General features: G+C 55.3%; 1 protein-coding gene across 1 annotated transcript; it reads right to left on the reverse strand.

Moving 5' to 3' along the window:
• Positions 1–2513: 2513 nt before the first annotated feature.
• CDX1 (caudal type homeobox 1) lies at positions 2514–14692 on the reverse strand. The gene is made up of 3 exons (XM_064387890.1): positions 14188–14692; positions 3090–3235; positions 2514–2869 (listed from the first exon to the last, which is right to left on the reverse strand). The coding sequence occupies exons 1-3, from the start codon at positions 14615–14617 to the stop codon at positions 2663–2665; spliced, it is 783 nt and encodes a 260-aa protein (XP_064243960.1). The 5' UTR covers positions 14618–14692; the 3' UTR covers positions 2514–2662.
• Between the last annotated feature and the right edge of the window lie 701 nt (positions 14693–15393).

Below are 15393 nucleotides of genomic sequence, written 5' to 3' on the forward strand. Positions count from 1 at the left end.
ATGCTGGTGAGTGCAGGGTCACCAGGGTGCAGCAGTAGGTGCAGCAGTAGGTGCAGTGTCTGTTGCAATTGCAGGAACAAACACTTTGCTCTGTCCTTCTCTCAGCAATGCCACCTCATCCTGTTCCCACTCCTCCATCTCCTCCACCCATGAGGACTTTATCCTGCTTCAGGTGTCCTTCCACAGCCAGCTGCCCTGCCCTGGCACCTCAACACACCCCTGCAATGCTTGGCACTGGGAAGAGCTTTGGGGCTGGAGGAGCCATTTGGGGCAGGGATTCGAGGGCAGCTGCTTGCAGCTGCTTGCTCAGTGTTCTGCTAGATGAGGGGAGCACTGATGGGATGGAGAGGGGAGAGTGTCAGGCACCAATGCCAGCTGTCCCAGGCACTATCTCACATCCTCATTCTCTGTTTATTCATCTTGGACAAGGAGGATATTCAGCCCATCGACAGCCATAAAATGAGATTAGAGACCAGGAGGCGCCAACGGGAGGTGGCCACATCCGTGGGCAGCTGGCCTTGTTCTTTGGCCTCTGCCAGCCCAACAATGGCCTCACCCTCTCCCCTCTGCCTCCAGTGCTGCGAGTTTGCAGCCGTCGTGTCTGCCATCCCTCTTGGTGCCAAAGGAATGAGACATGGCAGTGATATGAGCCATGCCACTGCCAGCAGTGTCCCTGTGGGACAGGCACACTGTGTGCTGCAGGGACAAGGCTGCTGCACCTTCCCAGCCCTGGCTGTGCCCAGGAGCATCAGCACCAGTGCGACCCCAAAGCCAGCATCGTCCCCTGCCACACCACCACCGGCAGGAATGACAGCCACAAACCTGTGTCACACAGGATCCCTGCTTGGTTTTATTTTCACCAATGCCTAAAAAATAAAAAGGAAAACCAGTTCTGCCTTATATACACAAAAACTGAGCTGAAGTCCTGAGCTGATGCAAACATTTGTCCTCATCACCGAGCACACCTGGCAACAGTGGCCGTGGGAAGTGTCACTGGCAGGAGGGAGAGCCAAAGCCTTTGAGGGCTGGAGCAGAGCAGCGCACGCAGTGGGATAACAGGGACACACTTGTAAAAGCCACAGCACACCTGGGGACTTTGTGTTCTGGGGGCTGGGATGGTGGGGGCTGGCAGTGGACGGTGTGGCCAAGGGATGCGAGGCAGCAGCAGTGCCAGGTGGGATGTGAGGTTTGACTGGGTGGTCTTCAGGCAGGGACATGTCTACTGCTCCATCCTCCCAGAGCTTGGAGAGAAAATGCTGAGAAATGTCACACAAGTCATACAAGGCTCATGCTCCCTCATCCCTTCTTGGTCTTCCTAACTGCAGCTGAGGAGCACGTGGTGCAACCTGAGAAGGAACTAGAGACCCTCCTGTGCCCCAGCTGTGCCCCACTGGCCTTTGGGGTTGCTGAAACTGGGCTGTACATCAACCTGGGGTTGTACAATGGTCAAGACTCAATAGGATAAAGGGATTTCCCAGCTGAAGTTCACCAGCAGGAATGGATGGGGTTTAGCTAACTGGCCTAGGGAACACAGTGGGTGAGGAGAGCAGTGCATGGAGGAGCAGGGAGACAGGGAGGACAAAATCTGTAGTCCTGTAATCTGAATTTTAAAGAAAATAGGAAAATAAATGCTTCTTTGTCTTTCTGAAAACCACCTCTCCATCACTTAACACCAGGGCACATGCCAGCCACTTCCTGCATGCCTGAGGAGGCCCCTGCCCACCCGGCAGCAGCTCCTGGTGCCTGCAGTTACTGTGCTTCCTTGGACCAGCACCCAAAACTCTCCCAGTATTGGCCCTTCTGGACAGCCTGGGGCTGGTTCTTGGACCCTGTCCCAATGGCAAAACTTCTGTTCTCCTTCCCTTCCCCACTGAAGGGCTCAGCAGGGTGGTCTGCCCCAAATGTGCCTGTGCCAGGCTCCCTTCTACCCTCTCCCTGTGCTCCAGGTGAAGGATGGCTGCAGTGCCACCTTGCCATGGCACAGCCAGGAGACCAGGGCTCTGTGTGGTTGCAGGGCAGGGCTGGGATGCAGGGCTGGGCACTGCCAGGGTCACTGGGGACAAGGGTGGGGATGTTCAGGTACTCTTGCCAAGGGTGTGCTCCAGCTTGCCACCACCACTGTGGTTTGAAGGGTTCCCATGCCACATCCCACAGCCGAGGCCTTGCCTGGCTCCCAGAGCCCAGCTTGCTCTGCCCTCCTCACCTCGCTTCCCGGGACACCAGCTCAGCAGAAATTCATTTTGCCTTGAGTCCAGACAGGTCTTTTTTCTATTTCAGTCTTGTTCGAACTGCCCAAAAGCACCAGGCAGCTGGATTGCCAGGAACACCAAAGGAAGCACCTGGAGCACCAGAGGAAAGCCCTCCTCCACTATCACCCCCTTCCTTCTGCTGACACCAGGACCTTGGACACAGACCAGAGACCAAACCCGTGTGTGGTTCCTATGGGACAGCAGTACCTAACCCATGTTTTTACACAGTGGAGAGCCCCCCAGTCCCTTGGGAAGGCCCCAGTGCCACCTGGCCCAGCCTTGCTGTCTGCCCCATCGGTTCAGCCAGGGACAGTCATGTCTTTGGAAGGGGCTGTCACCCTTCAGAGCACGTGGGCTGGCAGGGCTGTGCTGGATAGTGCTTTTCTCTTGGGGTCTGTCGCTGGTGAAGAGGGTTAAGGCATGAATTCTTCCTTGATCGTCAGTGGAGATGAGGAGACGAGGTTGGGGGCATTGCTGCTGCAGAGGCCTCCGATGGGGCCCAGGGTGCTGACAGCTGGTGGGGTTGGTGTGGTGGTGCTGGTGGGCTGGCTCTGCTGCTGAAGCTTCTTCTTGTTCACCTTCCTCTCCTTCGCCCTTCGGTTCTGAAACCAGATTTTCACCTGCAGAAAGCAAAAGACGGCAACGAAGAGATGAGGATGGACGCGGGCAAGGATGACAACCTCCACTCCTCACGGGGCAGGGAGGGCATCCCAAAGTTTGGAAAGGAAGGGATGCCTGTGCAGCAAGGTGGGGCTCCTCTAACTGCTTGGGCTAAAGCCCTGGCCCTTCCCCCTCCCCGTGTCCAGCTGGGCAGGTTTCCCTGGGCTCTGCAGCACTGACCTGCCGCTCGGTCAGCCCCAGGGCCGCCGCCAGCTCGGCCTTGCGGCGGATGGTGATGTAGCGGCTGTAGTGGAACTCCTTCTCCAGCTCCAGGCGCTGGTGGTCCGTGTACACCACCCGGTACTTGTCTTTTGTCCTGGTCTTGCCTGGCAGAGAGAGCAGAGTGAGGGGTGAGCCAGCGGAGGAAGGAGGGGAGCAGTGGAATGGAAGGAGCATTCCCGAGGGCACGGAGGAGACACACAACCTGTGGAGAGCTCAGGAGAAACATGGCAATGCCCTGGGGACCAGTGGGAGAGTCAGGAGGCTCCTACTGGCTTTAACATCCTTCCTGTTTCGCACCAGAGTGTTGCTTCTTGTTGGGAAGTACCTGGGCTTTGGTGGAATTGCTTGGAGGAAAGAGCAGGAGGGATTCAGAGGCGCCCCAGAGGATGGACCATAAATCCCCATGTCATGACACATGGGCCCTTGAGGAGCAGAGCTGCAGGTCCTGTGGTGGGCTGAGGACAGGCAGCCTGGCAGGGCTAGGGAAAGCCCAGCTCTTCTTCTAAGAAGCCCCAAACCAAGGTGCCATCACTTGAATGTGCACGGATCAGAAGAGGGGAAGGACAGAAAATCCTGCAAGGACCACATTTCTCTGCCACCCAGAGGGTTACTCTCCTTCTCCCTGCACTGAGCTAAGACAGAGGACAGTGCTTTATGTGCAGTCTTTAAAGATGCCCACATGATGCCTAAGCACCCCTAGGACCTGGCTCCATGGGCCAGGGGGGTTTGGCCAAAGCCAGCCTGAATCTCTCCTTGGTCCCCCAGGTATGGACAGAGCTTGGGGCCATCAGGATCCACACAGATGCACATCCCATGGGTCTGCAAACAGCACCTGCTGCTTTCTAGCAGAAACACACAAAGGTAGCCCAGCTGTCTCTTCCCGAGTTCCTTTGTTATTCCACAGGCACACAGGGTGAGCTGTGGAACTCTGAGGGAGGACACCCATGCCTGGCAGTTTGCTGACAAGTTCCTGGTGTTTTCCTCTGCAGAAGAGCCCATAGGCAGGGAATAAACACAGCTGTGAATATTTGCTTCTCCACCCAAAATTACAAAATCCTGTTCCAGGGAATTGAGAGGGATGATGCCTGGCCATTTGTTTGCGTGGCAGATGTGTTTGCCCATCTTCTTCTGAATTTCTGATGTTGACAGCAGTGCTGCTGTGGGAAGGAGTGGGAGCAAGCTCAGAACAGCTCCATGGATTTCCCTGGGGCTGCCCTGGGTGTATCAACATGGACAACATACTGCTCACCACTGCTGCAGGTGTGCAGAAAGGGATTTCTAGTGACCCAGCAACCTACATAACCGTGCTTGCAGCCTGGTTCTGCCAGGAAATGGGATCTTTGTGTGCCTGCATCCTGTTCATCTGTTCTCCCTAATGAGCCCTTTTCACATCCACCCATTTAGCCCAAATCACTTGGACACTGGGCAGTCTTATATTCTGACACCATCTGAGTGGAAGCAGGAGTTTAGGTAGTGCAGAGGAAAACTGGGCTCTAGACACCCTAATAAGACATCAGAGAACATCCACAGAGCAAAACCCCAACCTCCAGGCTGCAAATCTGTTTGTCAACCAGCTGAGTTTTATTTTTGACAGTGTCTCTCTCCTGCTCTCCCATTGCAAGGAGGTGGAGACATTCCTAAGCCACGCCTTGTGCTGAAACCTAAATGTAAAGACAGGATGACCCAACGGCCACAGAGTGCTGCAGGTGGGAGAGGGGCTCCCTTGCAGCATCACGTGGGATGGAAGAAAGCAGCTGGTTTTCTACTGAATAAGCAGGAGCCACAAGAATCCAGCTCATGGCACTGAGCAAACCAAGAGTGGAAGCACGAGTGGGAGCCAGCAGGACCTGGGATGGGCATGGAAGGCTTCTCTCCCTGCTGGGACTGATGCTGGCCCTCCCGGGCACACAAGCAGCAGTCTCTCAGTTGGAGTTAGCAGCCAGCTTCCATGACACTGTCTGTGTCCTCCTGCATTGCTCCTGGTGGTGCTGGCACGGGCTCAGCACAGCATGAGCAGGGTGAAGGCTGAGGGCCCCAGCACAGTCCCTAGCAAGCACTGATGCTCTCCACTGATCCATGGAAGAGGGAAGGAGCCCAGCAAGTCTGCAGGAATAGAACCAGATTTCCAGCACCAGGACAGGACTTCAGCCACTAACTCGTGTTGGAGGGATGTGATGAATTCAGCAAATGTTTCAGAGTGGGGAGCCCAGCTCATCCCAGGGCTGGTGAGAAGCAAACACCTAATCCCTCCTCACCACTACCAGGTCAAACCTGTGCATACCACACAGGGTGACTGTGGGTTAAAAAAGGCTAAAAAAGGTTAAATTGATTGAGCAAGGTGTTTGTGGAGTGTCTGCAGAGACAGGGCAGAAATGCAGATATTCCCTGTGCAAGGGGTGATGGCAGCTTTGCCAGGCACTTGTCTCCTGCCTGGCACACATCAGCTGTGGCAGCTCCAAACAAAACTGCCCACGGGAGCCCTGCAGGGCTGGAGTGATGCCAGGGACACCCAGCCCATGCAGGATCCCACCCTGCCCTTGCCCTCCCACGGGGCCCCTGTCCATCCCGGGGGTCACTGCTGCCTCTCACCACCCTGCAGGGGAAGGCTTCACCAGCATCAAAAGAACTTCTGCAGCCCAGCCCAGGAGGGACCTGTGCTGAATCTGCAACCACAGCAATTCCCAAGAAGTTGCAGAATAAACCAGATGCTCTGGTGGAGATTTATGTGAGGTTTAGCAGCTCTGTGAGAAACTGGGCTCCCTCTGGCTGCTCCAGGCTCAGGGGCTCCTGCAAGAATTTTCTGTCTCATAGATTTATCTTTTTCTTTTTTTTTTTTTTTTTTTTTTTTACATTTGAAAGCAAAAGCCTCTCTAAAGAGATAATAACTTTAAAATGATCTTACTTGCAATGTTTTTATTTGAATACCACTGTTTGGAAAAAAGGAACACCTGGAAAGTGAAGGAGTTGACAGATAGAGTAAAAAAAAAATAAAGACTAAAGAAATAAGGCGGTTTGTGAATATCACATATGCCATGAATTTCAGTAGGAATTATTATTTCCTGCTGCAGCTGTAAATAGATCCATCACAGCCTGTTCTTTGTTATTCCTTCTTCATCCTTCATCCTGGATGGAGGCTGGGCTCTGCCTCAGGGCTGGCAGAGCCATCACGGGGTGAGCTGGGCACCAGGATCAATATCAGTATCAATATCATCACTCGCTGCTCAATATCAGGTAGAAAAACCTCAAAACAGGGGGCTGACAACCAAGGCAGAGATGGAAAGTTATTCACCTCCACTAATTGCTGTTTTCGGATGTTTGCTGAATTCGGGGATGTACTGTGGGTGATTCACAAGGAAAAGAAAAGGATTTGCAAGAAATACTATTGACAATGAATAATTCAACTACCTTGAATATGAATGCTGGGTTACACTTAACTCTCTCCTGGAGACTTTTTTATGGCTCTGTGAAAAGAAAGAGGAAATTCGGGACCAGCCAATGCGCTTCCTTTTGGGGAGCCCTCGTGCCTGTGGCCAAACAGAGGGAGGGAACTGCTCCTGCACCTCCAGCCAAGCCTGGCAAAGCTGAAACAGGCTGTCCCACGGCTGGGATAACCTGGAGCTGGGGCTGCTGCCCCTGGAGGGAGGGTGGATGGGGTGCACTGGGGTGCCAGTGATGTCTCTCAGCACAGCTGGCAGCCCCTTCCAACCCTGCTATGCTTTTACAGCCTCTTGTCCCTGAAAGACCAGGCAAAGGAGCTGCTGGGACAGGCAAACGGAGCCACCCGTGGGGCCAGTGGGAATGGTTTGGGCTTTGGGATCAAGGCAGGGCCAATGACAGCGTGGGGAGAGGGTATCGTTACCACTGTTAATGTGTAACCCTAATAGCACTCACCTGAGCCGTGATTAGATAAGGGAATCGCTTTAATGTGCTGTGCAAAGCCCAGGGGACGCGCTCCCGAGCACACACAGGGGGATGGAGCCCTGACCCAGCCTGCATTCCCTGCCCACAGCAGCCCCAAACAGGGATCCAAGCTCCTGCTGGGCTGGATCAGGAGCCTGGCAGGGTAGGGGAAAATCAGAGTGGATTCTGTGCCCACCAGCCCAAGCTCTCTCCTCTCACAGCCACACTGGAGGCTGCCAGGAAGGGGATATTCCACCATCTCCAGTCCTGGCCTGCCCAAAGGATGGCTTGGAGTAAAAAACTGTGCCTCAAAAGCCCTACCAGACTGAGAATATGGGCGCTGTGAGACTGGTGCTGAGCAGCTCTAAGAACAGCTGGGAAGGGGCTGGCTCAAGCCAGGCAGGAAAGAGACTGGGGTGGCAGTGGCACCCTGCATGGAGGTGGAGCAAAAGCTGGCATGTTGTGAGGGGATCAGCCCAGCTCCAAAGGGAGGATCCCATCCGTGGGACACATTTCTCCCAGCCACAGCAGGAGCAGCACAGCTGCCAGCAGCCAGGAGCATAAACTGCAGCACTTTTAGAAAAGTCTCTATTTCACAGGTCAAAGCAGCTCAAAATGACCACAACCACAAACTCTGGCCCTGTGGGGAGCTGCTGTGCAGGGCTCTGGTCAGCTGGGCTATGGCAGCCCCAGCCCCCGGGCTGGAGCCACTGAGGTGAGAACCCACAGGAGTGACAGAGCTGTTGCACCCCTCAGCAGAGATCCCCAAGGCCTGGGGACACACTGGGTGTTTCTTTGCAGAGGAGGTGCTGGCAGGGGGATGGAGGCATTGCTGCCAGGCTGCCTCAGCAGCTCTCCTGCCTTGCTCTGGGCTGGCTCCTTGTGCTCCCAGAGCCATCCTGCCTGATCCCATCCTCCTGAGCGTGCTCTGGCCCCCACTCCTCCATCTGTACAGCCTTGTCTGCCCGTCTGTCTGCACTGGGGGCCTGCTCCCACACTATCTGATGGCATTGCAATATTATAATGCTGAAAAGCATCAGGTGTAAAAGTCCTGTCCCACAGAGCAGCTGGGAAAGGACTGCTCCATACCAGAGGTAAAGTGCAGCAAACAGGACACAAGGCTGTCCCCTCCATGTGGGTGCTTCCTCTCCATGATAAAGCTGCTCCATTCTGAATGAGCAGCATCTACCTGCAAAGAGGATAAAATCCTCCCATCCCAGGGGAATCAGTGCTCTGTCAGGATCTGGCATTTCTACCCAGGGAAAGGATCAAGGAAAACTTCTTTCATCCCCAACAGAGGTTAGGCAATGCAACAGCTGGAGAAACTGAGGCACACAGTCCCAGGGTCAGAGCCATGGAATTCCCTGGACAGCTTAATCCCCAGTCCTTCTGCAGCTCCATGGGGAGAAATTCCCCTCACAACCCCACAAAACTGGGGATAGCCAGCAGAGAAATGCCCCATGACGGAGACCCCCAGGCCCAGGAAAGGGCTGAGGTTGGCTCCTAAAGCTCAGGAGCCTCCAGGCTGGCTGGAGCCACCCTCATCTGGCAGCCAGATGTGCTCCAGCTGCCTGTGTGCAGAGGGGTCGATGCTCCCTCTGCTGAGCAGCGTGATGGGAGCTGCAGCTCAGACAGCCCAGCTCATTCCACCATCCCTAAACCCACAGAAACGGGAACCCCAGAGCCTGCACTGGCGGTGGCAAGGGCTGAACCTCTGATGCCCTCCCTGCTCACCCCCTCCCCACACTCATTTTTCCCCCTTCTTTCCCCTCCAGCTCCAGCAGCCACTCCAAAACACCCACGCTCCTCTGTGGCCTGGGAGGGGGGGATAAACCCGAGCCCCTCACATTCCCCGAGTGCTGGGAACCAGCAGCTCACGCTTTTCACAAGCCTTCCCCTTGCCTTGCATACTTCAACATCCTCAGCTATTTTTCCTGTGCCGCAGGAAGCAGAGGAGTGATGGATGGGACGACCAACATGTGGCTTGTTTCATCCCAGCCAGTGAGAAACGACCCCCTCTGCAGGGCAATCCCCCCCGAGATCCCTGCCTGACATCACTCCTCTGCCAGAATGCATTGCATTCAGACAACTGCTGGGTGTCAAAAACTGGGTGAGAGGAGCCACACATCCTCTCTGTACATATTTAATGTCTCACTGCTGAGGAGGGGGGGAATGCTCACTGAATGGACTCTGCCATCTCTGCTCTGGGTTAGAAAAATGGGCATTTGAGACATCAGGGTGGAGGTAGGACTCATCCTGGAGTCTGAGGGCCCCTCCAAGGAGCCCAGCAATGCTCCTACACCCAGAGTAGCTCTCTCCATGGCAGTTCACCTCGCACAACCTGAACACTTCTTCCTGGTGCCAAAGGCTTCAGAGCAAACTGCAATTCTCCCGTGTGCACCAGGTAGCAATAAAACCTGGTTCAGCTTGGTGTGGTGAGCACTGGAAGCATTTTACTTGCCAAACTGCACTGCTTGACACAATGGCTTTCTGCTCTCCTGGTCCCTGAGGATCAAGCTCTGTGCTCCCTAAAAAGCTTTGCTCTAAGTGTGAATCTGTGGCTGGGGAATGCATGCCTGGAGTTGTAGCAGAGCTCGAGGCAGAGCTTGGTGCACGGCACAGTCAAACAGGGCAGGCCTGCTGCCAAGAAAGGGCAGAAACACCTGGTCAAAGAGCTGGATTTGGGGAGTGCAAACCAGTGCACAGGAGCACAGGCTGGCCCTGGCTGGGTTTTGCACAGCCAGCACAGTGGGACAGGGACAGAGCTACACCCACATCCACACCCAGTGGTGAGGACACCCCTCCTGCAAGCCCCATCCTCCTCCCAGGAGGTACAAACCCCAAGGGGGTGAAGAGCAGATGCCTGGGGTTTGCAGTGAGCTGGTGATTCCCCACCACACCCCCACGTTCCTGGACATGGACAACACAACCACAAGCCCTTCATCCCCAGGGGCAGCAGCACGAAGCTGGGGCTGGGGCAGGTCTTTCCCAGCCCTGCAGTGACTCGATCCTTTATTTTGGCAACTGGCAAATTCCTTCCGTTGTTGCCATGTTTTATGGGGCCGAGCTGAGTGCCAGGCTGGCTCCTGTGCTGGGGCAAAGAGCAGAGCAGCGCGGGAGGACGGGAGCGCCGGCTGACACACGGGCTGCTGGCACACGTGGGCTGGGCACAGCCCCATGCAGGACCTCGCCTCACCTCGCTCCAGCCTGATCCAGCTCATCCCAACCTGCCTCCTGACTTGTGGCTCATCTGCACTAGGAAGAGCAGGACAGCGAGGCACTGGGGGTCCCACATGGATACCAGGATTCCTCTCCCCCTTTGCAGCCCCATAGGACTTGGCCCATCCTTGCCATGGGGCAGGGTGGGGGAAGGATGCAGCCCCTTATCCAAGCAATCACAAAGCTAACAGGACTGGAGCGGGTGTCCTTGAAAGGTCCCCTGTAGGAAACATCTGTCATTGGCCAGAGGTTTAAAGTGTCCCTCTGTTAATCCCGGGGTATTAGCCAGCCGAGCCCATCACGTAGGTACTGCCAGTGCTCCAGGGAAGCCCTTTTTGTTCAAGGAAAGTCAATTCTAGGAAAGTTTGAGAGGTCTGTACCTTGGCCAGAAGGCTAAGCAGTCAACAAACCCCAGCTGGGGCCAGGAGCAGGTTGTGGGTTAATAATTCAAAGGGAGAAGACTGATGGGGCCTGACACACACCCTAAATGTCCCAGTGAAGGAAAGGGTCTCACAGGGAATGAGCATGGCCTGAAGAGAGGCTCCCCATGCAGGGGCTGACCAGGGCAATGCACTCTCCTCCAGCCAGCACCATCATCCCAAAACACACCAAGCACGGCTTGAATCCCAGGTATCCAGGGGAAACACTTCTATCTCATTATTGGGATCTGAACTCTTTCCCCCAGTGTTCATGGGCCCCACTAGGAAAACAAACAGAGCTGGAAAACTGACCTAGAAATAATAAAACTGAGATGCAAAACTGCACACCCAGCAAATCAGAGCATCACCGCTTGCTCCCCATCACCCCAAAACCTGTGTGGGCACCACGGGCATTGGCACCACACAAAGCCCTGAGCACATTTGCCTCTGCAAGGGATGCTCCAACTGCACTTTCACTTGCAATATTTAGCACTGCAGCCCCTGCTCAATTAGTGACCTAAAAGCCAGACCCGAGGCAGTATCTGAGGATTTGCATGACTAACAAGCAGAGGGTGAATTTCAAAGTTCAGCCAGCTCCACTTCCAGCCACCTTCCTGAGCTTTTTATAAACCCTGGGTGCAATTCACAGGGAAGTTTGCAAATAATTGTGAATAAGGAGGAAGCATGCGGCTCTGACATGCTGCTAGTGAAGACTTTATGAGCAGAAAAGGAGGTGACATTGGAGAGAAAAATGAGGCCTGGGGACATCTTCCAGCTCGGTTCCCTTTAACTCCCAATTCCTGGTGACTGGTCTTTAATCCCTTCTGCTGCTGGGTTATCTCAGCTCAGCCAGGTGAAGCACGCATGAATGTAGCAACAGGTACAGAAAATCACCCCCCTGTACAGCCTGGCTCTGCAGGGAGTCACTGGAAGATTTCTCATTGATTTTTCTCAAGCTCTGGATCACATTTGCAGAAGTGCCTGACACACTCATATTCCCTGCACAACATTTTATTTTGCTACCACGCAGCTCTTCCCCAAAAGCTTTCAAACTATGGCCAGAAGCTGTTCATACAAGCCAAGACAGAAAGGGAACATTAATTTACAACCCTCTGAAGTACTATGATTTATAGCATTCACAATGAAACTGTTGATATTTATAGCAAAAAACTCCATGTATTCATTTCCTATTCCCACTGCGGTGAGATGAGGAGTTTATCAATCCAGACTGATCAAAGTCCAGTTCATTGATTTCAATAAAATGATTCATCTAAGAACTTCACTCTTATCTATGTCAAACCCATCTCTGCCCTACTCTCTTTCAAGCTTAATGAAGACTTTTATTTAAAGGGCAGCACTGGAAAGCACCAACTGCATCCCATTTCCCAGCTCATGATCCCACCAGGACCAAACCCTGCAGCTGCTTAGCAGCAGCAGTGCTGGGCTTGGACCCAGCAGAGGTGCAAGGACAGGTCCTTAATCTATGAGTGACTTAGAAAAGGAGCTTACAGGCCATCCATCCTAAGGAAAGCACCCCAAGAAAGAGCCTTTCACCCCTGCAAGGCTGTGGGGCAGCTGGGGCAGCTCCCCTGTGAGTGAGAGGAACAAGGCTGGTTTATTTGTTCCTTTGTATGTATTTGATCTAAGAGATACAAACTAAGCAACTAATGATATTTTTCCAGAATTCAATCAAGTCAATTGTTGTCTAACTCAATCAGAGGCACTTTCAAGCTCCTGTTTTATCTTGGCCCCACTGCTGGGTGTAAACCCATGGCCTTGATCCAGGGGAGAGGTGTGCTGATGGCTTTCCTTCCCCATTCATTTTCCCTCCCACCTCTCTTCTCAGAAGAAACCAAGATGTTCAGACCTACAAAACCTGCAGAAGTGGCACGGTCCCCACTGCAGGGGAGGGCTGCACATCACATTTCCCTTTCCACCCTGGGCAGAGGGAAGCCCTCAGCTCTGGCACGCCTGTGGGTCTCCATCACTGCAAGTGGGGGGAAGCATTTTTCCTAAATAGTTACATTCAGTGCTTAAAATGGGACAGGAAATACCAGCCTGCCTCTCCCTCCTCTTTCCAGGCTGGGGCTGGGTTTTTTCCATTTATTGGGATGTTCTGCCTGCTCCACTGCACACTGGTCCCCATCCCTGACACACAGATTCTGGGAATATGAGTAGGTATTTTCCATGCTGGAAGACCCCAGGCACCTCTGCAGAAGACCCTTACATGGCTTTTGGCCACTGGGAATAGTGCAGAGTCAAAAACAAGCCAAAAACTGGAAGCACTTTGCAAACAGGGAGCCCAGGCCCTGATTCCAGGGATCTGGGCAGCAATAACTCCAGGCAAACTCACCCCTGAGGGATGCCCACAGCCACTCCTGTAATGAGCTGGCCCCAGCAGTGCTCTGAGGAGCTCATGGCCAGCACAGGAGAGGGAGAGGGGTGGCAGGTTCAGGCAAGCCCCATGGGTCCTGCTGGGAAGGGTCCAGGCTGGGAAGATGAAAGGGCGAGGGTAGGTCAGGACAAAGGGCCCGCACCTCACCTCACTGCCAAAGGAGCCAGCCACCATCTCCATGACAAAGAGAAGTCCTTGTCAATTTGGGCTGGCCCCAAGGGGGACCTGCCCACCGCCTTTGAAGTGGGCAGCAGGGCGGGTGGGGGGCTGGGGTCACCTAGACGCTTCCCCCAGGTCAGGAGTTCAGCAGGGACAGGACCTTGGGGACAGCATGACCACTCCGTGCCCAGGCAGAGGTAACCACAGGAACCTGGGCCCCCTTTCCTGCAGAGCTGGGCACCTGCAGCACCCACAGCCACCCTCCACGTGGCACTGTCCCCAGGACACACACGGTGCCCCTCACACACACACACCGTGCACCACACAGCTCTCACAGCACCCTGCACACACACCCTGAGCACGCTGTCACCTCCCCCAGCCACAGCTGGTGGCACTGCCTGTACACACACACTGCTCGTGGTGCCCTGCACGCTCACACAGAGCCTGCAGCAGCGCGCTGAATCCGCCTCATGCACACACAGAGCATGGTACACACACACACACACACACACACACACACACAGACACACACACACAGCTTTGGCACCTTGCACACCCACCATACACAGCCTCTCACACAGCCAGCTCACACTCATGGGTACAGCCACAGCCCCACACTCTCACTCTTGCACTTTTGGGATCCCCCATCCAACACCCCCAGGGTCCTGGGGGTCTCTGGCTCTGCCCATCCTACCCAGGCAATGGCACCGGTTGGGGAAAATGACTTTCCAGCCATGAAAACCCAGCTGCCAGTGAGGAAGGACAGCACCCTCCCTGCCCATCCTTAGAGCTCCCCTGCTCTTTGAGGACTGGCTGTCGTGCCCAGGGCAGGCCAAGCTTGCTGTCCCTCTGGTGTCCCCATGCAGGGAGAGCCACGGAGCAGGACCAGCCCTGCAGAGCTCCAAGGGATGCTCTGCTCTGGGCGGTAAGGGAGAGCAGAGCTGCAGGGCTGGGGGTGCCTTACCGTTGTTGCTGGTGCTGGGGATGCTGCGCCTCATCCACTCGTACGGGGTGCGTCTCTGGGCGCTGGGGGACAGCTGGGGCACCGAGCTGCTGATGGGCGGAGGCAGCAGTCCAGAGCCCGGGGGCTGAATGGGGTTAAAGTCTGGGGGGCTGAATCCGAACTGGCCCGGGCTGGCGGTGGAAGGCGTCGCAGCAGCGGTGCCGTAGGAATGCCAGTCCTCCTTGGCAGGGGTGTAGGGAGAGCCCCAGGCAGCCGCGGGCTGCCCGTGGTGCAGCTCGTTGTTAATCCCCGGCACATGGTGGTAGCCGGCGAAGTCCGAGTACTGCGGCGGCCCCGGCACGTAGTTCTGGGGGTTCAGGTTGAGGCTGGGATGCCGCACCGGGCTGGGATACATGTTGGTGTCCTTATCCACCAGATATCCCAGGTACATCTTCCCGGGCCGGCCCCGCGCTCATGCTGCGCCGCCGGGGTTCGCGGGGAGGCGGCGGCCGCCCCTCCTTCGCCAGCGCTCACCTGGGCGCCTTGGGGAGCCTGTCCCGGGGCCAGGCACCTCCCTGCCCACGGGCTTTTATTGGGCCCAACCTCTCGCAGCATTTGCATTGAAAGGCAGGTTTGCATTTCAAAGTGCAGAAACCCCAGCGGGTGAGGGGGACGAGTTCAAGCTTCCCACTCTGGCTGCGAGGAGGATGAGGTAGGGGGTGACCCCAGGGAGCACCGAGGACCCCCCCAGCCCCTCTGTCACCACCCCACAACTGTGCCCATGCCACAGGACGTGGTGCCTCTGTAGCAGCTGGCTTGGGGACACGAGGATGCCCCAAGGGACCCCACCACCATCCCTACCCCAGGACAGGGTGCCTTGGGATGAATCTCTGCATTATGCATGCGGGGGACAAGCTGGCCTGCGTGTGTGTGTGTGTGTGTGTGTGTGTGTGTGACCTGCCCTGTCCCCACACTGGGGGACACCAAGTTCTTGCTCTGAATGGCGTTTTCTTGTGCCCAGCATCTGCCTCTATGGAAAAGAGGTGGAGGCTCTGGGTCTGCATTTCCTTCATCCCAGGGTAAATCCACCCCTCCAATACTGACAGCAAAGCTCAGCCCAGCCTCAGAGAGCAGGACAGACTCCGTGTGCAGGGAGAATGGACACCGTGGGCACTGCTGGAGTACCTGGCCTCACACATCTCCAAGGGGCTCACGGCCCTGCAGCAA

The sequence above is a fragment of the Passer domesticus genome, chromosome 13 (genome assembly GCF_036417665.1).
Source record: "Passer domesticus isolate bPasDom1 chromosome 13, bPasDom1.hap1, whole genome shotgun sequence".
NCBI lineage: Eukaryota > Metazoa > Chordata > Aves > Passeriformes > Passeridae > Passer > Passer domesticus.